General features: G+C 44.0%; 1 protein-coding gene across 3 annotated transcripts in view; it reads left to right on the forward strand.

The window, feature by feature from the left end:
• The window catches only part of RRN3 (RRN3 homolog, RNA polymerase I transcription factor), a 53,552-nt gene that overhangs the window by 21,820 nt on the left and 6,407 nt on the right, over window positions 1-25,325 (forward strand). For 2 of the 3 annotated variants that reach the window (XM_063430309.1, XM_063430308.1), the window contains exons 9-15: window positions 1,169-1,267; window positions 1,913-2,011; window positions 3,449-3,578; window positions 3,836-3,966; window positions 21,034-21,164; window positions 22,536-22,720; window positions 23,353-23,461. In XM_063430309.1, coding sequence (XP_063286379.1) covers window positions 1,169-1,267; window positions 1,913-2,011; window positions 3,449-3,578; window positions 3,836-3,966; window positions 21,034-21,164; window positions 22,536-22,720; window positions 23,353-23,461 — 884 coding nt within the window. The remainder of the gene's footprint in view (window positions 1-1,168; window positions 1,268-1,912; window positions 2,012-3,448; window positions 3,579-3,835; window positions 3,967-21,033; window positions 21,165-22,535; window positions 22,721-23,352; window positions 23,462-25,325) is intronic. The other variant, XM_063430310.1, reaches the window with a different exon arrangement.

Raw genomic sequence — 25,325 nt, forward strand, 5'->3', positions numbered from 1 at the left:
CAAGCTCCACTTCCTTTGTCAAGCAAACAAAGAGTGAAACTTTCCTTAAACTCCACCATTTGTAAAAAGTGTAAGACAAAAAAGTAGTTTCTACCTTGCCTTGTTTAACGAGAAATAGATCAGAAATTAAAGGAACACTATAGGGTCAGGAACACAAACATAGATTCCTGTCCCTATAGTTTTTAACTCACCATTTAGGTTTCTTGCCCCCCCCCCCTTGTCCCCCTATAAAAGTTAATAAAACTCACCTTATTTCCAGAGCCGCGCAGGTCTGCCGGCGCTAGGTCTGCCGGCGCTGGCTCTGCCCTCTTTGTGTCCCTCTTTTAGCCAATCATTTTGAATGAATGCATCTATATGAGGAAAATTCAGCAGCTCCATGCAGAGCTGAACGTCAGGGCTGCTTTTTCAGCAGCACTGACCCAGGAAGCACCTCCAGTGGCCATCTAAGGAGTGGCCACTTGGAGGTGTCCTTAGGGGCAATGTAAACACTGCCTTTTCTCTGAAAAAGCAATGTTTACATGAGAAAAGCCAGAAGGAAACTATTATACTCCCCAGAACAACTACATTAAGCTGTAGTTGTTCTGGTGACTATAGTGTCCCTTTAAGAAAAGAAGATATTCCGAAAGAGGAAGAGAAGAGGAAACGATAGGAGAAAGGTAGGTTTGAGGTGACAGGGCCACTTTAAGAACATTCTTGTAGAAAAAAAGTCACGTGTCTACAATGTTTACTCAGCACCTGACACTCTTCCATGCAGATAATTATATAGAATGGAATCCATCTTCTTAGATCCGTTTAGGTATGTTTGTAGGCCCATACACACAGATCCGTGTTTAACAATGTATTAACTTTCCACTGACTTAAGGTGGAAGGGGTTTTTAATCACTTTTTTTCCTACCATAACTATTTTGGTTTATGCTCCGCAAGTAACGCCAAGCCACTAGCCAACCTCATGCTGATGGTTTGCATTAAAAACAAGACAGATGCCCATGAGTGCTTCACTGGCTTTGCATCTCTTCATGGGTTGCGTTTCAAAGCAGCAAACATAAACTCCAAGGAATCCGTGCTTAAAATGGAATAATGAGACAGAATCCCACAGATCTGTGTTTAACAATGTATTGATCATATATAACTTTTTAGTTAACTACAGTGTGTTTTGTTTTTATGTCAGGAATGCTACGTGCATAACCTTCTAAGGATTACTGTGTATTTCCCAACCCTGAGACATGATATTCTGGAACTGGTCTTTGAGAGGTTACTGAAAATTGATGTAAGTAGAGATATTTTCTATCACGTTCCCCGTATCCCTTGCGTGTTTCCGTGTTTATTATGTGACTATATGCTCTCAGAAAAGCAGATGATGTGAAACCTCCACTTCTGTTCTCACTATTATCACTTTACACGACTAAGAAACTGTAACACTGGCATGCACCTCCTAATCATCGATGATGGGATTTCCTTGCACTTTACATTTAGCTCTGAGAATCCTTGCACATCCACAGCCATTTAACACTGGTGCTTATTCACCATATTTGAGCACTCTTCTCTAATTACTGCCACCATACCTGGTATGAATCGGTATGGGACAAGGAGGAAACATAGCTGCACCTCCCCCATATTGTCATTGGATTCCGGGCGGCTTATCTCTGCTAAACAATGATGTGGGATCAGGTGCCCACGGCCTGCAGGCAACATATCCACTGGTATCTGTTGAAGTGGTTATGGTGCCACAGTGTTCCTTTAATGCTCACTAGAACTGGGACCCATCTTCCAGATACTTTGATTAGCCATCCTCTTTTGATGCTCTTTGGCATGAATTACCATAGTTTTAAGTTGCATGGTCAATGTGAATAGTAAAGCTTACATTGCCCGTCATTCTGGTTGTGCACAGTCTTATATGAATGTCGTCTTGCAGGTGAGCGCCTCACGCCATGAAATAGAGGACGCCGAAGAAGCTGCGTTACAGAAAGATGGAGCCAATAAAAGCGGCACAGAAGAAGGGCTTTTCAACATGGTGAGATATGCTTTTTAAAAGGTTGGCTTATGAAAAATATTTTGTGTTAGATTTAATTGGCATTATGTATGTTCCTGCAGAATGTATTTGCTTCTGGCGACATTTCAAAGAGACATCCACTGACCATTTGTTGCAGCATCATACAAAAGAATCTAGATATTTTTTTTTTATACAGAATTCATGATTTCTTAATTTTTTAACACCATTGTGTTTGGATTTTACCCTTGTTTGCTGCTTATGGCAGATGGCAACACAATGCAGCTGCAGGAAACATGTATTTGAGATTTTGGATAAAACTATGTGCAGCGTTCCATTCTAGTGAGTGAACTTGGCACACACAATGAAGCTGCATGCACCATCTCATCTCACCATCACAAAAGCTCAAGTAAATAGAAGCCAGTGATGCCTTCTTTTTGTGCAAATGGGGTTGTCTTCCTTTTTTTGCAATGATTGCAGTATTGTGGCTGCATTGTGCATGCGCTGTTGGCAGCTTATAGTCCTCTACAATGATCTCTGAATTATTAATATCAGCCGGTGTTACTGGAGGCAGACTGTTACCACTGCTTGTATTAGGATAATTCACATACAGTATAAATACATAAAACGTCTTCAGTAAATGAGAATTGTTCAATTATGGTGCTGCATAGTGATGCCACCAAGTGGACATGGACAACGTTTTAAGCTTTCTTTTGTGGACTAAATTAATTTCCTATCCACTCAGCAAATGTAAGGTATCGGTTACAGTTTTAGTATTTCTTTCTTAAAAAGTGCAATCTCTTTGTAAATAAGCTTTTAGATCAAAGTGACACTATAGGCACCAAAACTACTTTAGCTTAATGAAGCAGTTTTGTTGTATAGCTCATACCGCTGCAGTATCACTGTTCAATTCTCTGTGATATAGGAGTTAAATCACTTTTGTTTCTGTTTATTCAGTCATAGCTAGACCTCCCCTGGCTGTGACTGAGACAGCCTGCACGAAAAAAATGGTTTAATTTTCAATCCGATGTTAACATGCTTTATAAGATTTCACCCCCTGCTCTGTGTAAATTTCTTTAACCACATGCAGGAGGCAGGGTCTAGAATACTATTAACAGAGCAGGAGATAAGAAATTCTAAATAAACAGAATGTGCAGTAAAGGAAGTTTTAACGTTAGATCTCTCGTTGCAGGAAGTGTTTAGGAAAGCTTTGCATGTCACATGCAGGGAGGTGTGACTAGGGCTGTGTAAAAAAAAAAGTATTTTGACTCCTAAATGGCATTGAGCAGTTAGACTGCAGTGGCATGATCTATACCACAAAACTGCGTCATAAAGCAAACGTTTTTTTTGTGCTTGCGTGGTCCCTTTAAGATTTTTCATTAAGCTCTTCAAACTTTACTGTATTGTTATTGTTTTTATTATTACTCTTATTAGCATTTAAAATTGCTTTTCAAATAATAGGATGAAGATCTGGAGGAGAATGTATCTGTTACAGTAAACAGTGATATTATGGCTCATCCTGCAGCTGACCGTCTGGATACATTGATGCTTGTCGTTTTTGCTTACATAAAAAACATGTGCTACACCAGTGGTAAGTCTATTTAGTAATACTGATTGCAGATACTGTCTTTTATCACTGCAACTCCACACACCAGTAACGCAAGCTTATGGATTTTAAATGTAGGGGATCTAAACATTTACATTTCATAACCTACTGCCTATACTTATCATGAGTTTTCTCAAGACTATTTGGCAGGCAAAATAATTCCCTAAAGTCCCCTATTGGGCATTGTGATCTGTATGGACTCTGTTAACTTGTGTAGTGCAACATATGTTTTTATCTTGCAGGCTCTTTGGATCTGAACAAAACGAAAGATTTATACAAAGATCTGCTGGCAATATTTGATAAACTGATTTTACCGACACACGCTTGCTGCCACGTGCAGTTTGTCATGTTTTATCTCTGCAGCTTCAAACTGGTGCGTATCCCATGTACTCTTTTCTTGCTGGTTAAAATGTTACTTGGCGTAGTGACCTGGGCTGCTAACGCAAATAATGCTCTGCATCTGTTACTTTATCTTGTAGGAAGGGGAAAGTTATCATGAAATATACTGTGAGAATGTCAGAGAAATTGTTTGTAGCATTAAATGGACACTCCAGACCCCTAAAGCAATGTCGCTTGATGTAAAGCATTGTGTATAAAGAGTGTGTCCTTTTTTTTTTTTTTTGCAAAAATTGCAGATTTCTTTAGAAACTGTCACTTTTATAAATTAACCTGGTTACTCCCACCTGGCTTTTAAGTAGACGATCGGTCTTGTTACTTCCTGGTTTGGTTAGCTCAGTGGAGATAAACTCAAGAGGCAGCAATTGCCCAGAGCACCTGCCTTGCAAAGACTTCTCATTGATCTACATTGTCTGTGATTGGACAGCCACAGAAAGTCTGGGCAGGGTTAGAAGAGGAGGGCTTGTAAAGGCAGCAGACTAGAGAACTACAGCTTTTGCAGGCAGTGTTTAGATATACCACCTATGGAAAAGTGCATAATTAAATGCATGCTATTTTTTAATTGGGGTTTATCTATTAAATAGTGATTTTTATTTTGAGCAGTGGAGTGTCACTTTAATCAGTGGAATCACGCGGTCTAGTTTTTGTCGAGTAAGTGACCGTTTGATAGCATCTCAATTGAAAAATATCTGTTTCAAAACGATGTACCATGCATCACATAACCCCATTCATTTTATCTCAAATTAAATAAAACCAAATTACATTTTTTTTTTTTAATTCTTTATTTTTGTAGTGCAGGTGATTACACAACGGTTTCGGAACGCCACAACAGCGTGCATATTTGTAAACAATTATAACATTGGCATGAAAAAGTGTGCACATTTTAAAGTTATGTACAAGCCTAGGATTCCTAGTGTGTGTCTTAGTTAAAGTGGTTGAGTGTCGTGTGTACAGCTTCATTCTTATCATTACGCCATAAGTAGTTACATGTGCCGTCTGTTTCTGCGTACTGTGTGGTATGATTGTGCGTAGCTTGTATACTTCGGGTATCCATGGTGTGTTGCCTAGCTACGGGTGTTTAAAACTCTGGCTTCACGTAGCGACAGCTCTGTGTTTAAGGTGTAAGTCGTGGGTTACCCGTTTCGGTTAACCTGGGTGCCTCTCGTTTGTAGTGTGATATGGAGCTCTTAGTGTACCATGGTAAGGTTTGGCTGACATCAGAGGGTATGCAGGTAGAGAACTAAACGATGAACAATGAACTATGTACATTAGGTAACTTGCTGGACCTTCGTTGGTCCTGGGATGGGGTTGCTGGGCAGAAGGATTTTATATAACATTGCCTTTGCGGTACGTTTTGTGAGACTGGTAAAGTCAGGTAGGTCAGTTTGTATGTGTCTATGTCAGCCTACAGGCTTGCGCTAATGTTTAGTTTACTATGAGGCAGTGCAGAGTGGTATCCCTGGCTTGGGGTTCTGCGTTACCGGTGCCCCGTATCTATAAGGGCATGATGTGTCCCCCTATGGATTAAGAGGTGTGCTGTGGGCGTTACGGTGTTATGGTACTTTTTGAAAGTAAACCAAAATGTTCAAAGTCTATCTGTTCCTGTCCAAATCAATAAAATTAAATTGCGTATATACGCTGAAGTAATTAAGTCTGACACACGAGGTTCAGGTTAAAATAACTTCGAGAAAGTTTATTGGCAAGTGAGAAAAAAGCGGGCGCGCAGGCCCTTTTAAGAGGCATTTTGCGTCATCATTGATTATTAGAATATCAGCAAATAAACATCATCAATTGGATTAATTGTTAAGTGACGGAGTTAGTGTCTTACCTATTGGTTAGTAAAATTAAGAGGTTAGTCCCGTGCCCACCCATCAGAGGTGGGATTATTCTGGACACGGGTGGGGGACAAGGGGGTCCTAAGCGTCATTTTACACGGTCAGTGATATCAGGCTTTATGTCCAGGTGCAAGGTCTCTTATGAATAGAACATTTCATTACTACTGTGTTCTGTGGCCTTCAAACTGTACTATCTTACAAGCTCTTAAGGAGTAGCCGGCAAGTCTTAAGGAGTAGCCAGCACCTCCTGGTACTTGTCCTTGAAGGAAACACGGTCTTTGTCTACTGTATTAATTGGGTTGAGAAGTTCAGTCACGTAATGTAGTTTTAAAATGAACAAGTTAAGTCATGAGGACAAAATGGAGGATTGAAGAAGTCAGGTTAGGAGGACAAAATGGAGGACGAAGTCACAGTATAAAGTTAAAATGGAGTTAGTACAATAATTCAATACAAGTACAATAATAATTTTTAATAATTCCACATCAGTCCCCCCTATGAAATGTTAGATTCTAAGAGATAAAACTTTATTATGTTAGTATCAGAAGACGTGTTAACCCAAAGGCACAGAAACCCCGTAGCTGCTAGCTAGATGTTAATGCAAAGTGCAAGGCTGTCCCTAGATCTGACCCTGATAGGCTAACCATCCGTCAGTATGGCTCTCGAACGCTTCACACCCAAGGGTATCCCATGGCAGCTAACCCACCACTTCTCCACATGGGGCCTTTACCATTCACTGACAGATGCTGTCCCTGAGCTAGTCCCTTCCTAGAATTCCTGCACTTTATCAACAAAGGGGATAATTTGCAGCGGCAGACAGGGTGAGTTGATGTCTTGGAATTCTTGGTCATCAACTTCGAGATGGGTCAAAGTGGGTGCTGCTTGGTCAACAGTCTTCATGAGGGATTTTCTCAGACATGGGAGGACACAACAAAAGAGAAGAGCAAAAATAAAAAGAAAAATTAGTATAGCCATACCAATCTGCATTAAAGCCTTTTGCCATCCTGTCATCCAACCAAACCATCTTTCCCAGGGATCTTTTATCCCAGAATTCCTTTTTAACTCTTCTGACAGGTCATTTAATTTTTCTATAGCTAGTGTGACTTTACCATTAGGGCCTGTGTTTTCTGGAATGTAGGTACAACATGTCATAGTGTCGGGCAAAATCTTACAAACCCCTCCTTTTTCGGCTAAGATCATATCTAGGGCCATTCTATTCTGGAAAGTCATTTGGGATGTGGCCTGCAACTGTTCGGCCAACCCCTGGAGGGCGTCTCTGGTGTAATTGACAAAACGCTGTTGATTATAATAAATGTAATTTATCCAATTTAGATTCTTGTTTGCGGTAACTATGGTAAAAATTTATTCAAATCCTGCAGCAACTTCATCCCTAGCTTTAAACTCGTTGGGCACCCCCCTGGGCACTCCAATGGCATCAATATATACATGAGGATCAAAACTTCCTTTCACTGGGGCGTCACGTTTAACCTTAGTGTGGCTGAACTCATGGGTGTTGAGGTGTGTATCAGAAATAATATGTATAGGCATAATGGCCTTAGTCAAAGTACACTCTCCCCACCATTCTGTGTCCATTCTGGATCTTAGCTGTAAATCCCCACACAACCAATAAATGTCCCCTAGTGACCTAGTGTGATGTTGCAGCAAACGTACAGGGACAGTTCTGTATGTAGCACAATAGCCTTTGGAAAAGTTACCTACAAATTTACCAATACCATCGTACATGGCATAGCAAGTGTAATTACCTTTATATACGGTAATACCATCAGGGGGTTTGACATCGTTGGCTAGGAGAGGATACTCCTTTGTCCATGCAATACATATGGACCTGTTAAAATTATAGTGATAGGCAAAAAGGCTTAAAATACATTCTTCTATATCTACAGGTAGGATTAAAGGTACGGTACCCAGGTGAGGCCGGGCACCTCCACACACGTAACATGCAGTTCTATTATGCTTATTAGCATTATATTTCATCCATTCTAACCATAAATTTACATCATTGAAACCTGTTTCAGCGGCCATGGTATCTTCAAAGGTGGGGTTAGCAATGGCCATCATGTCTTGAAAGGTCTGGATATGAGGTTTTAATGGGTTAGGGACCATATGGGTGGCCCCTTGCCACTCAGAAGAGTTGCACATATCTTTAAGGTAGAAATGCCCTAATTTTTGGTAGGAACCCTTTTTCCAATACATTCCCATCACATACTGGTCTGCATCTGTTGGGCTTGGGCGCTCAATGTTAAGGATTAATTTCATTGGTGTACTCCCCCCAGGCTTTCTCAAAGTCATTCTCTGGAGGAGGGATCTACCATGATCATCTACTTTAGATACGGCACTTTTTGGTTTGTAACCCCAGGCAGGCCCGGCATTCCATCCCGCCGCCCCCCAATGGTCACAATTGTGCCCCCATTGCTTGTCAACTACACAAACATATGGGTCTTTCGAATGAGGGATATCTCTATAGATGCTCTGGATTTGTGGTGTGGGAAATGGGCATTCTACAATATCACAATAGTCAAAGGTATAAGTAGCCACCTGGGTGCATGATGAATTATACCAGAAGGTGTACCCACTAATGTCTTTGGTAATGGCTACTTGCTGGGCCTTCATAAGGCTAATTAAGGAGAAGATGTACCAGAGATACATGTTTGTGCGATATTCGCTTCCTCTGGGGCAGGGGATTTCTTGCAGTGGGAAGCGTGGATCCAATTTGGCCTACCGGCCAATTTGACGGAGGTAGCGGTAATCAGGAGAACTTGGAATGGACCGTCAAATCTTGGTTCCAGGGTATTTTTCCGCACAAACTTCTTAACCAGGACCCAATCTCCAGGAAGTAGGTTATGGGAACCTGTATCCAATTCGGGATCTGGAATTGAAGAGAAAACTTGGGCATGTATTTTGTTTAAAACACTTGCAAGTTCAGTTACATAATCTACTAAAACATCTGATTGGAGCTGTAACTGCTGTGGATAATAACAACCTAGTCTGGGTGCTGTCCCAAATAGAACCTCATATGGGGACAGTGAATGCTTCCCTCTAGGTGTGTGCCTGACACTGAATAGAGCTATTGGTAGGCTTTCTGGCCAGGGCATCTTTGTTTCTTGTGACATTTTTAACATTCTGGTTTTTAGAGTGCCATTCATGCGCTCCACTTTACCACTACTTTGTGGGTGGTAAGGGGTATGGAAGGCTAGGGTCACCCCTAGAGCAGTCCAAATTTCTTTAGTCACAGTTGCTGTAAAGGCTGGGCCTTGATCACTCTCAATAACTTCTGGGAGTCCGAATCTACATACAATATCTGTAAGTAGGCGCTTTGCGGTTGTTTTTGCAGTGATATTGGCCACTGGGTAGGCTTCTGGCCAGCCTGAGAACATGTCCACTATTACTAGTGCATATTCATGGGGCCCACTCTTGGGCATTTGGATATGGTCGATTTGAATTCGTTGGAAGGGGTACATGGGCTTTGCCAGGTGTTTCGCAGGCACCTTAATTGGTCTTCCTGGATTGCATTTTGCACAAATGACACAGGCCTTGCAAAAACTATTGATCAATGTTGTGACTCCAGGCGCTTCATAATACTTCTGTATGAGGGCGGCCATCAATTCTTTTGACAGGTGCGCAGGCCCATGTGCCCATTGGACCACTGCTGGGTATAGATTTCTGGGAAGACAAAATTTGAAGTTGTTGTAATATATTCCGTCCTTTTGGACAGCTCCTTTCTTTTTCCATTTCTGGATTTCCTCAGGAGTGACTGCAGCTTGTTGTTCTTGTAAGATTCGCAAATCAGTAGGAAGAGTTTGCAAAGCAAAAATAGGGACTTCTTCTTCTTCTTCTTGTCCGGACACTTCTTCATCCACTTCCTGCAAATCCCTGGCCGCTAACTTAGCAGCTTGATCAGCCAAATGGTTGCCCTTTGCTTCATCTGTATCCAATTTCCCATGGGCCTTGACTTTCAAAACGGCCACCTCTTCGGGGAGTAGGAGGGCATCCATTAGCTCCTTGATTGCAGTGCTGTGTTTGACTGGTGTACCGGCGGTGGTAAGAAATCCTCTTGTCTTCCAAATTAGGCCGAAGTCATGTGCCACACCCAGAGCATATCTTGAATCTGTATAGATGTTGGCACGTTTTCCTTCGGAAATTTTGCAGGCTGAAGTCAGAGCCTGTAATTCAGCTTCTTGTGCAGACATTGCTGGTGGTAAGGATGATGATTTAATAACTTCATCTGTTGTGGTTACGGCATATCCTGTATGATATGTTCCTCCTTCATCGGCATATCTTGATCCATCCACAAACAGGGTAAAATCCGGATCTGGTAATGGATTCTCATGCACAGTTGGTAAGTGCACTGTTTCCATTTTCATCTGTTCAAAACAGTCATGAGGTGTTTCTGGGTCATAATCATTCTTTATGACCAGGTCTTGAAATTCCTTTTCCAGGAAATGGCGTGGCCATGCTTCCAGAAGGTCAGTTGTTGGGTATTTGACAATACCATTTTCCTGTAGCTGTTCTTCATTCATGGTGGCCCATAGTTTTGCCATGGGCCCAAGATCATTCCATGACTTTGTTTTCAACTTGGTAACAGGAATATGTGGGATAGCGGTATCCCAATGGCGGTAGAGGTAGTTAAGTTGTTGAGGTAGCTGGACCAAGACCATGCTATTACCTTCAGAGTCACAATAAAAGTCTTGTGCAGTGAGCTTTACATCGGTCCAGTGGTAAAGCTCATCTTCATAGCAAGGTTCGGGAGTAATATTTGGCTTGTACCACATGGTACAGAAGGCGTAATCCGGGCCTTCACAAAGAGGTGTCTCATCTTCATGAAATGATAAATGTGGATGCATGACTTTCTTGATACATCCACAGAGCAGGTAGATGTAGGTTTCATCTGTGATAAATCCATAATAGATACCCCCCTCAGGGAGTGGAAGAAGAGTGGACGGATTAAGCACTTGACATCTTTGGATGGAAATGTTGTCAGGCAAAAGAAGATGACACTGTAGGCGCAGGTGTCTGGCTGGAGACACGTGCTTGAGCTGGACTTGGTTGACGATGGCAGAGATGTCATGAGGGGCCAAAACAACCAGAGGGTGGCCAAGGACCAGGTCTGAGGTCTTCTCTATGAGTTCTCTCGCAGCAAAAACAGCCCTGAGACAGGAAGGAGTCCCTCTGGCCACAATGTCCAGTTGACATGAGAAATATCCAATAGGCCTCTGGCGGCCTCTTAAGTCATTAGTTTGGGTGAGCACTCCTGTTGCGTGGCCTTGTCTTTCAGAGACAAACAATTTGAAGGGTTTGGAGTAGTCAGGTAGGCCCAAGGCAGGAGCAGAGGCAATGGCCCGTTTTAAAGCATCGAAATTGGCCAGGGCTTCATTGGTTAGACAGAACGGGTCAGACTTAAGAGCATCATAGAGAGGTTGCATAAGCAGAGAGGCTTCAGGGATCCATGCTCTGCAGTAGGAAATGAGGCCTAGGAAGGCATGAAGAGATTTAGAAGTCCTTGGGGGCGGAATATCCAGCACAGCTCTTACCCGGTCCCGAGTAAGATGTCTGGTACCTTGAGATAGGCAGTGTCCAAGGAAAACTACTGAAGGTTGGCAGAACTGTAGTTTGATGAGCGAAGCTTTGCATCCTTGTTCTGCCAAATAACAAAGCAGACTAATTGAGCACTCTTCGGTAGTGGGTACGTCATCTCCACAGAGCAGCAAATCATCCACATACTGAAGCAGAACAACTTCTGGGTGCTCGGCTTGCCATGGGTCAAGGATGGTGGCCATGGCCTTTGCAAATTGACTTGGTGAATTTTGTGCCCCTTGGGGCATGACAGTCCAGGTATACTGCTGCATCTCATGGGTGAAAGCAAACAGGTATTGGCAGGATGGGTCCAGTGGGACACTGAAAAAAGCATTTGCTAGGTCAATAACTGTGAAGAATTTTGCAGATGGTGGGACTCCAGAAAGCAGAGTATGAGGATTTGGTACAAGAGGGGTGTCCAGGACTGTAGCTTCATTAACAGCACGGAGGTCCTGGACCATCCTGTACTTCTCTGGTTCACCCTTTGGAGTTTTCTTTTTCACAGGAAATAACGGGGTGTTGCATTCAGATTTACATTTTACCAGGGCACCCTTCTCCAAGAGTGCCTTGATGTGGACAGAAATTGCAGCGGACTGTGCTGGTTTTAATGGGTATTGTGGTTTTCTTGGTAACTTAGCTCCTGGAATAAGCTTTACCACCACAGGGGGAACATTTAGGTGACCTATGTCCTCTGGGCCTGAGGACCATAACTTAGCGGGCACCTGTGTTTTTAATTCCTCTGGGAAATTGGACCTTAATTCTGCTACCCCCTCACGGGGCATTTCTAAATGCAGCATCAGAGGCAAAGAGCATAGGGCTGAAGTGTCTGATACAGACAGAGGTGTAAACATTTCTACCTGCCCATCCGGGGTAAAAGTGATGGATGCTTGCAGGCGTGAGAGGACATCAGCACCTAACAGGTTAATGGGGCATGTGGAGGATACTACAAAGCGAGCGAGCAGGCTAGAACCAACTCGCAGCGGAGTTGTTAAAGGGCTACGTCTTGGCTGGCCATCCACTCCAACACAAGAGACATCAATACTGGACAGGAAGGATGGGTCTGGCAGGTCTTGTTCTCGTAGAACACTACGGGCTGCACCTGTGTCAACTAGAAATGTGGTGGGGTGGCCTTCAATGGGTAAAGTCACTGTGGCAAGTGGCCCCCCTTTGTCCCCTGTAGACACTGCCATGACAGGGGTCACAGACACAGGCTTGCCAATTTCCTATTCATCGGGTTCCTCAACTATTGGAACCTGTTTGGTGGCTTTGGGAGCCGGGGCAGGCTTGGGTAGTTTTCTGGGTTCCCTTTGCTCCCTTTTAGGTTCTGGACAGTCATTCCTAAAGTGACCCTTTGCTCCACAATTAAAGCAATGTCCCCCCTCCTCCGGTCTGGGACCTCTTGGGGCTGGAGCGGAGCGGGATACCATGAGAGGAGCTGAAGTAGGTCTCCTTGGGGTCTGAACGGATTCCAAACCTCTAGCAACTAAAAGCAGGGTATCCAGGGGAACAACCTTATATTCAGGGCGTGCGGCAATGATTCCCTTGCGTATAGAGTCTTTAACACCTTGGACAAACGCACCTGACAGCATTTGTGAATGAATCTTATCTGTAAGATCAAACCCCAAATCTGTGAACATTTGATACAGTCTTGCATGAAACCTTTCCACTGATTCTCCTTTATCTTGAATAACATCAGTAAGGCCAGCAGCCTGATCCGCAAGTTTGTCCTTAGCCCATTCTCTTAATTGGGTGCAAAAAGTTACTCCAGAGGGGAAATCAACATCACTGCTGAGCAAATCTGTACTGAGGTGTCGGGCCATACTTGGCCAATATGCATCCCCTGCTTTGATAGCACAAATGCTCAGCAAATCACGCCATGCGGCGGAATAAGTCTTTTGAATTTGAACTATCCCTCGGTAGAAGGGCATAGGCTGTTTTTCTGGGTCAGGGAGTGATTTCATTAGAGCACTAGCTTGAGTGGGATTGAAAGCAACATATTTAGGAGGGGCCTGTTCTCCCCGACCCTTGTGGCCAAAAGGGTCATCGATAGAACGGTGAGTTGGGGCTCCCGCGGCAAGCTCCGATGAGACATGGGACACCCTGTCCATCTCGTCATCATCGAATTCTATAATATTGGCTCTTTTGCGTGGTGCAGGGCCCGAATGAGGTGAAAGGATCGGTGGTTGGGAACGAGCCCCAGATGCAGGGGTGGCTAGTGAGTCATTACCTGGGGATAGGTAGTCACCGGGGATTACCGGCATCAGGGCCGAACTGGGGGCCGCCATATTGGTGGCCGGAAAAGGTACTACATTAGGGTTAAGGGAAGAAGTGGCGGCCATGTTGGAAGAGGGCACATCCGGGGCAGACTGTGCCGGACTGGGCATGACCGGAACCTGGGGCGTGGCTTGGGGAGTGGGGAGTGGATATCCGGGATAGGGCAGGGCCATGGGATATGGGAAGGGGTAGGGCCAGGCTGGGGAGGGGAAGGAGGTGGGGTATTGAGCTGGGGTGGAGATGGGAGGGAACGGAGAGGGATTGGTAGGGGTGGGTGTAGAGGGAGGAGCCGGGGCAAGGGCGGAGGAGATGGTTAGTTGGGTGGAAGGAGAAGGGAGGGGGTCATGAACAGAGAGAGAGTGTAGGGCAGGAATGGCAGATGAAGTGTCAGGGGAAGGTATAGCGGGTAGCATAGGGATGGATGAGGATGATGGGAATGTTAAAGATGGGGCAGGGGAAAAGAAAGATCCATCAGAATTCAGGACCGGGCAGACAGGGGAGGTGATGGGATGGGTATTGGGAGTGGGGAACATAGTCAGCTGGCTATCACTTATTGCTGACTGAACCTTGGGGATAGACATTCCCTGGGCGCCGGTTTTGGGCGCTGGCTGAGGATAGACCCCAGCAACACAATTATTATGATACACAAACAATTTCACACCTTTGTGATTTATCTCTTCCTCAACCCAACCTTCTAGCTGAATAGCCTTCGCTACTCTATACCATGCTTCAGCAGTCTTTAATAAACCATTATCTGTAAGCTTGCCTTTCTTTTCTGTCAGTAACCTACGCCAACTTTCTGGTTGCAATCTTCCACATGTCGGTACAGCAATTCTACATACTTTTGCAATTTTTTCAACACCTTTAACCATTTCCTCACCCTCTCTGTCTTCGACTAAATCACATGCTAACCAGCCCTTACTGGGCTTGCTTAAATCCTGTCCCATAATCCCTTTACCCCTATACCAGCGTCCTAGATATAGAGAGAGAGAGAGAGAACTGAACAAGAACGTCTACAATGCTCGACTGCCACCCGAGAATCGTGGGATTTTCTCAGGTGCGTCTTCCCAAAACGTAGACTAGTCACTGAATCCGCCTACCCGGGGTGGTAGACACGGATTGGAGCGAAGTGAGAAGTGTGTGACCAATCACTTCTCTTTTTAAGAGGAATGGGAGTGGATAGTATAATAATATAGGAAGTATAGAAAAGATGAAAGACAAGGAAAATCCTTAGAGACAGACACAGGAGTTCATGAGACTCCTAATTAGACAAACAAGACAACAATACAATTGAAATACAGTGCATGCATCACAGTTCAAATGAAATCAACAATAATCCCTTTCCTTTACTCGTGTGCTTACTCCAAAGTCACCTCCCTCAACCCCGTAGTGTCTCCGCTCGGAGAACGACTTTCGTAAGTCTCACTACCAGCGGCCACGGAAAACAACTGACACCGGTCCGAGTTCCGTCAGCCTCTCTCTACTCTGCAGTCCACAAGAATGTGGCCACGTCTATCCTCACTCCCGTAGTGCCCCTATAAAACCCACTTATAAGTCTCACTACCACGTGATGCGGAAAACAAGCAATGCCTACTTGAATCCCCCCCAGGAAACAAAGTCCTCTGCCACAAGACTAAGCCCCCCTCACAAATAAACAGAAATACCATGTGCACAAAGAAGCTAGCTAGGCTCTCAAAGTGACACAAGAAGGATCACAGGAAATTATGAGTCTACACAAAATCCACAGTTCCAACACCCCTCTTTTTCCTTACAGCCACAGCCACGAGGCTCCTAAAAGAGGTAAACAGGTAAAGAAGACCCCCAGGAACGCATCCGCAGGTCAACCCCTCTTTTTCCTTACAACCACAATACCGTGGTTCCTAAAAGAGGTGAAACAGGCAACAGAGACCCCCAGGAACGCATCCGCAGGTCACCCCCCTTTTTCCTTACAGCCACAGCCACGAGGCTCCTAAAAGAGGTAAACAGGCAAAGAAGACCCCCAGGAACGCATCCGCAGGTCAACCCCCCTTTTTCCTTACAACCACAACACCGTGGTTCCTAAAAGAGGTAAAACAGGCAACGGAAGACCCCCAGGAACGAATCCGCAGGTCCACCCCCCTTTATCCCAAAAGAGGTAAAATACAAACAGATAGACACACACACTGAAGACCCAGGCAAGTCCCCTCAGGTCCACCCCCCTTTATCCCAAAAAGGGGAAAACAAGCAAGACAGAACCCCAGGCAAATCCCCTGCAGGTCCACCCCCCTTTATCTCAAAATGGGGAAACAGGCAAACAATTCAAACACACCCAGGCAACAGATAGACTAAAATGCAGGTAAACAAGTGAGTAACGAGACACCGGGCAAGATATTACCTGTCTTTGATGTCCTCCCGGGAAGCAGTCACAGACACGTGGACGGGTCAATCAAAGGGGCCGGAACGTACCGGTGGCTCTGCAGAAGTCTCTACCGTGTATCTGGAGGTGATCAATCTCCCTTCCTTCCCCCTGGATTCCTCCGTCCACCCTTGTCTTCCTTAGGACGGCTCACCGGCCGGACATAGCCCGATGCCCCACGTTGGGCGCCAAGTTGTTATGGTACTTTTTGAAAGTAAACCAAAATGTTCAAAGTCTATCTGTTCCTGTCCAAATCAATAAAATTAAATTGCGTATATACGCTGAAGTAATTAAGTCTGACACACGAGGTTCAGGTTAAAATAACTTCGAGAAAGTTTATTGGCAAGTGAGAAAAAAGCGGGCGCGCAGGCCCTTTTAAGAGGCATTTTGCGTCATCATTGATTATTAGAATATCAGCAAATAAACATCATCAATTGGATTAATTGTTAAGTGACGGAGTTAGTGTCTTACCTATTGGTTAGTAAAATTAAGAGGTTAGTCCCGTGCCCACCCATCAGAGGTGGGATTATTCTGGACACGGGTGGGGGACAAGGGGGTCCTAAGCGTCATTTTACACGGTCAGTGATATCAGGCTTTATGTCCAGGTGCAAGGTCTCTTATGAATAGAACATTTCATTACTACTGTGTTCTGTGGCCTTCAAACTGTACTATCTTACAAGCTCTTAAGGAGTAGCCGGCAAGTCTTAAGGAGTAGCCAGCACCTCCTGGTACTTGTCCTTGAAGGAAACACGGTCTTTGTCTACTGTATTAATTGGGTTGAGAAGTTCAGTCACGTAATGTAGTTTTAAAATGAACAAGTTAAGTCATGAGGACAAAATGGAGGATTGAAGAAGTCAGGTTAGGAGGACAAAATGGAGGACGAAGTCACAGTATAAAGTTAAAATGGAGTTAGTACAATAATTCAATACAAGTACAATAATAATTTTTAATAATTCCACATCAACGGCAGTTCCTGGTGAGGGTGACCTAGTGGAGGTGTGACCTACAATAGATAGTGGAATCTGAAGTAACTTAAAATAAAAAGAAAATTAAAGTTCAGCTGTATGCGATGTGAGTCTATAGTATTGCAGCAGGGGATAGGCATGGGGTTCCCCCCGAAGTTCGGTAGATCAGGTAGTGGCTGCTCTAACGGGATTATCCGAAGGACCTCGTGGTACAAATGGTACCGTGCCAGCCGGGTCCCATACATGTGTCGCGGTCGCCGTCCTTTGCTCCCTGCCGGTTAAGGAGTCTCGCGGGAGACCCAAAGTCTCTATTATGGCCGCTGCCTCATCAAAGGACTGGACAAGGTGGGAGGTGGTACCATGGAGGACAGCTAAGGTACGTGAGCCTTTCCACCTATAGGTTATACCTCTTTCCCTAAGGAGCAGTGTAAATGGTTGCAGTGTCTTGCGCCATGCCAATGTGCTACCTGATAAATCCATGAAAAAGGATAGCGATAGGTTTTCAAAGTTGTAAGGGGTTTTTCCTTTGAGGGTTCCCAGAACCGCAGCTTTGTCCTGGCCTGATTGAAATCGGACTATCAGATCCCGCGGGGCTGAGGCAGGTGCCTTTGTTGGTTTTGGGATCCGGTACATATCCAGTGGCATCAAAATTTTCGCCTGTTTGGGGGGCAGAATTGCAGCAAACAGCCGTCGTATGAAGTGCGGTAGCTCCACGTCAGGGACCGATTCCGCTACTCCCCTGATTTTTAGATTATTGATGCGCCTGTAGTCCTCCATTGCTGCAAACCGGTGCTCTGTTGTAGCTTGTTGTCTTTGCAGCTCGTGAACCGCTTGTTGCAGTTGGGTAATGTGTGCCTTTGCATTGTGTGAGTCACTCTCCACTGTGCTTATTCGGCCAGTGAGCCCCTGCAATTCTTTTCGGAATGTCGCCATATCTGATTGGATATCCCTCCGCAGGGCCGCCAGCAGTTCCTGCATGTCGGCCTTGGTGACCGGTGCTGAGTCCAGTTTCGGTGTCGCGGGTGTCAGATTCCGGTTCGGCTCGCGAGGAGCAGGTAGGGGGATGTCCACAGGTTCCAGACTTTGATCGTCCGAGAAGTCGGAACTTTCTCCCATGTAAGCGGCCATCTTAGGCATCGTGGCGCCATGCGCCTGCCGCCAAAGGTCGCCGATGCTGGTGCCTGGTTTCGGCTTGTCTGGCCTCTGTTTTTTGATTTTTCGACCCATGCTCGTGTGTGGTGCCGGGGGGTCCGGTTTGGGTCGATTTGATGGGGGTTGGGGTCTGTAAAAAACTTGTTTATTAGGCCTCTGGCCACGGAGCACCTCGAGCTTGCGACCGTTCAGTTCCGTAGCGTAGCTCCGCCCCAAATTACATTTTTATAGTAAGCATATAGTTTCATTAAAAAGTAATAAAGGCTTTAAAAGACTTACCGTATATACTCGAGTATAAGCCGAGTTTTTCAGCCCATTTTTTGGGCTGAAAAACCCCAACTCGGCTTATACTCGAGTCAGAGTCTGTATTATGGCAATTTGCATTGCCATAATACAGACTGGGGGGAGAGGGGGGCTGGCAGAGCTGTACTTACCTTTCCTGCAGCTCCTGTCAGCTCTCTCCTCCTCCGCGCCGTCCGTTCAGCACCTCGGTCAGCTCCCAGTGTAAGTCTCGCGAGAGCCGCGGCTCTCGCGAGACTTACACTGGGAGCTGACCGAGGTGCTGAACGGACGGCGCGGAGGAGGAGAGAGCTGACAGGAGCTGCAGGAAAGGTAAGTACAGCTCTGCCAGCCCCCCTCTCCCCCCCACTGAACTACCAATGCTGGACCACCAGGGAAGGAGAGCCCCCCTCCCTGCCATATATCAAGCAGGGAGGGGGGACGAAAAAAAAAAATATAAATAAAATAAGAAATAAAATAATAAAAAAAAATTAATAAAAAAAAAAAAGGGGTATAAGGACCACTATGGGAGGGGGGGGGGGGGGTGTATAAGGACCACTATGGGAGGGAGGGGGTGGGTATAAGGACCACTATGGGAGGGAGGGGGTGGGTATAAGGACCACTATGGGAGGGAGGGGGGTATAAGGACCGCTATGGGAGGGACGGGGGGTATAAGGACCACTATGGGAGGGAGGGGGGGGGGGGGTAAGGACCACTATGGGAGGGAGGGGGGGGATAAGGACCACTATGGGAGGGAGGGGGGTATAAGGACCACTATGGGAGGGAGGGGGGGATAAGGACCACTATGGGAGGGAGGGGGATAAGGACCACTATTGGAGGGAGGGGGGTATAAGGACCACTATGGGAGGGAGGGGGTGGGATAAGGACCACTATGGGAGGGAGGGGGGGTATAAGGACCATTATGGGAGGGAGGGGGGGGGGGGGTATATGGACCACTATGGGAGGGATTGGGGGGGATAAGGAACACTATGGGAGGGAGAAGGGGGATAAGGACCACTATGAGAGGTAGGGGGTGGGATAAGGACCACTATGGGAGGGGAGGGGGAAGTAAGGACCACTAGGGGAGGGGTGAGTCAGGACCACTGGGGGGGGGGAGTGAAGGAACACGGGGGTGGGGAGGTAAGGACCACTGAGGGAGGAGGAGGGGAAGTCAGGACATATGGGGGGGGGAGGGGGCGGCAAAAAATGTTTTGCCTACGGCGGCAAATATCCTTGCACCGGCCCTGCACACACTGCATTCACACACTGCATTCATGCACACACACTCTGCATTCATGCACACACACACTGCACTCATACACACACGCTGCACTCATACACACACACATACGCACACACTGCATTCATTATACACACACTGTAAATAAATATTCAATTAATATATTTTTTTTAGGATCTAATTTTATTTAGAAATTTACCAGTAGCTGCTGCATTTCCCACCCTAGTCTTATACTCGAGTCAATAAGTTTTCCCAGTTTTTTGGGATAAAATTAGGGGCCTCGGCTTATATTCGGGTCGGCTTATACTCAAGTATATACGGTAAATAGAATTTCACATATCTCTTCCTGCTATTGACCCAAATTTGAAGTGATACCCTGTTTTGTCACGAATCAAACGGCATTCCGATTTCTCCTTGGATCAGCAAGCTGTCACCTCTACACGTTATACATTACATCCTTGAATATTCAGGTTTTATTTTTTTCACCAAAAAGTATCCAGATGCTTAAAAAAGTGTGTACTGAATCGAATAAAACAACTTCTATATGTAAAGAATTCTACATCTTTGTTGTACTTAATGTAAATAAACCTTTCCTCAAGTCTAAATGGGGGGCTTCTTGTCCTTTGTACAGTCCTGTTAATGAATAGGTAACTTTGAAGCTGTATATAACATTTTTATGCAGCATCGTGGAAAATATTGACCCTTATTGATCCCTAATGACCAAATGTTACATGTTGTCATCTGTGCCAGCAATGTCATATTTATTTACTACCAGTGGGCTCTCTTCAGCTTTGCTGTGATCAATTTGTGGCCATTTGTGTGTTCGAATAGGAACCTTATCCATTATACTTTTTTGGCGGCATCAACTTTAACGCCCTTAAAGGTTTGAAAATGCTCTCATGCTTAGCGGGAGCTCTGGAGGGCTCTGTTTCAATTCGCAAATCCCATCAGTTCGCTGTTAGAATAAAATGCCAAACAGATACGGTATATAGATCTGCTGATATAACTAAGCATGTCCAGAAGTGATAGCCTCACGAAAATTCGGTGCACAAGTGCAAGTCTCCAGAAACATCTCTTATCTATCTTGCAAAGATTATACGCTGCAGAAAGAAGTGTAAATTTGACTTAAATATCGAATTTTTCCTCTCAAATATATTTTACTAAGAAGATTATTATTCTGTCCACTTTAACCTTATTTACGCAAAGCCTCTGGTCTTTGCAAGTATAAAATCCACCGGTGACACTTTTATGCTAATATAATACTGTTCATGTTTTATAAATCTCCGCGTTTGACATGGTCGCTCTTTTATTGCAGGGATTTGCAGAAGCATTTTTGGAACATCTTTGGAAGAAACTGCAGAATCCAAACAACCCTCCAATTATCAGACAGACTGCTGCAACCTACATTGGGAGTCTTCTATCTCGAGCCAAGTTCATTCCTGTGTTGTAAGTGCTGATTTCCATTTTATCATGTAATGGGTAGGCAAAGACAATAACTTGGGGGTGTCTGGGTTGGAATGAGGGGCAATTTGTGGCCTATCCCAATTATTCAGTGTGAGAGAGGATCATGATACAATCGACAGATCCTTTCCATACTCTGTAGATTCCAGTCTTAGATTCCAAACTACAGGTTGTTGTGGATACACCTTTCATGCTACATGCTTTGTAAGTAGACATGTTTGTTAGTCATTTTTTTTTTTTTATCCGTGCTTATTGTCAAACATACTTGATCATATTACATATTAAGACAATATGAAAAGTATTTGTTTGTTAATTTTTTTTTTTATGGCACTTTTTAGAGTAATATATATAGTATCAAACCGCATTTTAGAAGTGATCACTTTAAGGTAATTAAATTATCCTATACACGAGAGAGGCTTTGAGAATCATTAACGTTCCACCCCAGGTATATTTAAATTAAGGATATTAGGCAACATTACTGAATATTTCAATAAAAATAAAATAAACTATCACACCGGAATCAGATAGTAGTAGATTCTGAATATCAAGGTCTGATGAGTCACTAAAAGATAAATCTGAGGATGCCGGATGCCTGCATTCACTCACAGTCAGCCGGCTACCTCGGGGCCTCAACGTGGACAAATCTCCAGCTCCAGTACAAAATTCCTAGTCACCATGGTGACCTGACGCTTTGGATTTGTTGAGCCCCGACTTAAGAAACATTCCATCCATGAGTTGCTGTCTGCAACTGTGTTGCTGAAGCTGGCTTCAATCCTCCTTGGATACTCAGATTGGCCAAAACAGTGTGGGGTCTGCTAACTGATTTGTTTTTAATGGATAAAATAAAATGCCATGCCATCCAGTATACTTGTAATCCATACATTCTGCCATCCTCTATAACTGCTAATTTAGCCAAGCATTTCACTTGTGTGGAGTGTAGTTGGCATTAGCTGATTCTTCTACTCCTCCTCCTTCTACTGCCGTGGTTTGGCCCCACTGGGCATTCATCTCTTCTTCTACAATTTCAGACTGCTATTGCACATGAATTATGCTTATTAGGAGCTTTTTTCTCAATAGTCTGCAAAAGCAAGTCTGCTATCTGGCGGTCTGTTAGGGAGATTAGTGCCTTTATATTTTTGCTCATCGTGCTCTTTTCGTGAGTGGCATTTTTGACTAGTGACCAGATTAAGGGGGGAAAATGCCTATTTTTTTGTAATATAACTGAATTCTGTGCAGAGCATTGAAGAAGACGTTATTCAGATATTTCAGAGTTCTATGTTGGTTAATTTATGTTAACAACTAGATATTGTAATGCTTCAAGTTATATTTAATCTTGTCTTTATATTGCTCACTCAGGACTGTGAAGGCATGCCTTGATCTTCTGGTGAACTGGCTGCACGGTTACATTGATAACCAGGATGCAGGTAGCCGAGCTTTCTGTGATGTATCCCTTCATGGCCCGTTCTATGCAGCAAGCCAGGCTGTTTTTTACACCTTAATATTCCGTCATAAGCAGCTGTTGGAAGGAAATTTACGAAAAGGTACATTGTGGTTTCGTTAAAATGTGTATATGAAGTTCCACGCAAAGTATTATTCCTGTTTTGGAACCATTCTGCCTAATGTATGGTCACAATGAATGAGCCGCTTTCTGAGCATTCTCGCGTTGCAGTGTGAAATTGGTCCGGTTACGTTATGCTGTTGAGTGTAGTTTTGTTTCTAAGCAAGCCAGATGCAAAGTAACACATTGCATAGATTTTCATATGTAAGAGATACTCTTAACATTAAAACACATTTCAGCTTAACGGGATACCATAGCAATTTTTGTGTATAGATCACACCCCGGCAGTCTAGCTGCACAATTCTCTGCTATTTAGGAGTTAAATCTTTTTGTCTATGCAGCCGTAGCCAGACCTCCCCTGACTGGCTTACTAAAACAAAATAAAACAATTTCAATCCGATCCAACAGGACTATATGTTTATTTCAGAAGTTCTTATCTGCTGCTTTGTCAGTTTAACTTTAATTACACACAGGAGGCTCTTGCAAGCTATATCAAGCTATTAACAGAGCAGGAGATGAGAAATTAAACAGACTGTTTATATTATTGTATGTTACTTATATAGTGATTAATTGCCGGTGGAAACACACTCTTATATTTCTTCCCTCTATGTTCAGGTTTGGCCTATCTGCAGAATTTGAATTTTGAGCGAATCGTCATGTGTCAGCTCAATCCTCTAAAGATTTGTCTTCCTTCAGTGGTTAACTTGTTTGCTGCAATTACGAGGTACACAAAATCAGATGATTAATGCTTGGGTATCCTATAGAAAGCTATACATGCCCATGTTTTTAATGGGCACTCTATGCAATTTTAGTTGTTATGGTTCTTGTTGTCTGTATCTGCAATCCCCCTAGTTTTTGGTCAAACAGTTTTCTAGCAGTTTAACCAAAACCAGGGGACCTGAAGCAACCACAGCCTGACCCCTGCTATCAAACTGCTAATTTGCAGGTTATGTACAAAACTGATGTTGTTAATGCAAAAATGGAACTTCCTCAGTACATATCTGGTAAGTTAGGGCCAGGCTGCAGGTGCCTTGTAGATTACTTGGAAACGGTTTGACCAAAAATGGGTGGATAAAGTCATAGTCTATTGGCAACCTAATCACTACAACAGTGCATGATAGCTGGTGGTCATGCTGTCTACATTCTGGTTTACATAGAATTCTTTCCAGTCCCTAGCTTGTATTGGCATGAGATTTCAGTGATAAGACCTTGATGATGATAAGCTTTTAAATCCTGATTAAACATTGGAATTAAAAGAAAGGTCTATGTCTCACTTGTTAATGTCTAAGTACTGCCATAAACAACCAGCAGCTATCATGCAATTCAGTCATAATATGTAGAGGTGAGTGATTTTCCTATCTCACAAGTAGGAAAATCAATTGTACTCAAAGCAATTGCAGGAGTGATAGAGATGTCGGCAAACATTTGGAAAGAAAAAAAAACTTAATGTGGCTGATACAGTTCTGTAGGCAAAAGTTGATTTAGAATGCGAGCTAATTAGAAGGTTTGACATCTCTCCTGCTAACACGGTGGATTCTAGGTTAGTTAACGGGTTTATGACAAATCCTTGGTCATGAGAGGATTTTAAAGTATATGTTCTCCAAGGAACCCATTTGTCACTGAGGTGTGTGATCTAGTAAGATGTTTCTGGACAGAGCAGAGGTACTCCACCTTTCTACAATGTGTGAGTGTAAAACCTCAGCAGATTAAGACCTGTCTGGCAAACCGTTCCCTGGATGTGTAATATTATGGTTACCTATCCCCTGTATTTAACAAATGGGTATGAAAATTAAATGTAGAATTAATCCTGGTATCCGGCAACTGAGCACCTCTATCTTAGCTCCCTGTCAGTCATTTTTATAAGCCCTGTCCAGACAGAGAAAGAATATAGAGAAGAGGAGAAATTAAACCGGGCATCTGTTTCTCTTCCTTGTAACAGAAACAAAGATTTGCGGTGCAGACAGAGGTCTACATCTCAATGCAGATTTTTCAGATAACAGAGTGACAACGTTTCGACTCAATCCGTAACTTGATACAGGGAGGGAAAAAAGTATTTGATCCCCTGCTGTTTTTGAACGTTTGCCCACTGACAAAGAAATGATCAGTCTCTAATTTTAATGGTAGGTGTATTTTAACAGTGAGAGAAAAAAAAAGAAAAACGCATGTCAAAAAAGTTATAAATTGATTTGCATGAGTGAAATAAATATTTCACCCGTTTCGAGTTAGTACTTGGTGGCAAAACCCTTGTTGGCAATCACAGAGGTCAGACGTTTCTTGTAGTTGGCCACCAGGTTTGCACACATCTCAGGAGGAATTTTGTCCCACTCTTCTTTGCAGATCCTCTCCAAGTCATTAAGGTTTCAAGGCTGACGTTTGGCAACTTGAACCTTCAGCTCCCTCCACAGATTTTCTATGGGATTAAGGTCTGCAGACTGGCTAGGCCACTCCAGGACCTTAGTGTACTTCTTCTTGAGCCACTCCTTTGCTGGCTTGGCTGTATGTTTTGGGTCATTGTCATGCTGGAATACCCATTCACGGCCCATTTTCAATGCCCTGTCTCTGGGAAGGAGGTTCTCACCTCGTCCATC

This window comes from Pelobates fuscus, chromosome 8 (assembly GCF_036172605.1).
Source record: "Pelobates fuscus isolate aPelFus1 chromosome 8, aPelFus1.pri, whole genome shotgun sequence".
Taxonomy (NCBI): domain Eukaryota; kingdom Metazoa; phylum Chordata; class Amphibia; order Anura; family Pelobatidae; genus Pelobates; species Pelobates fuscus.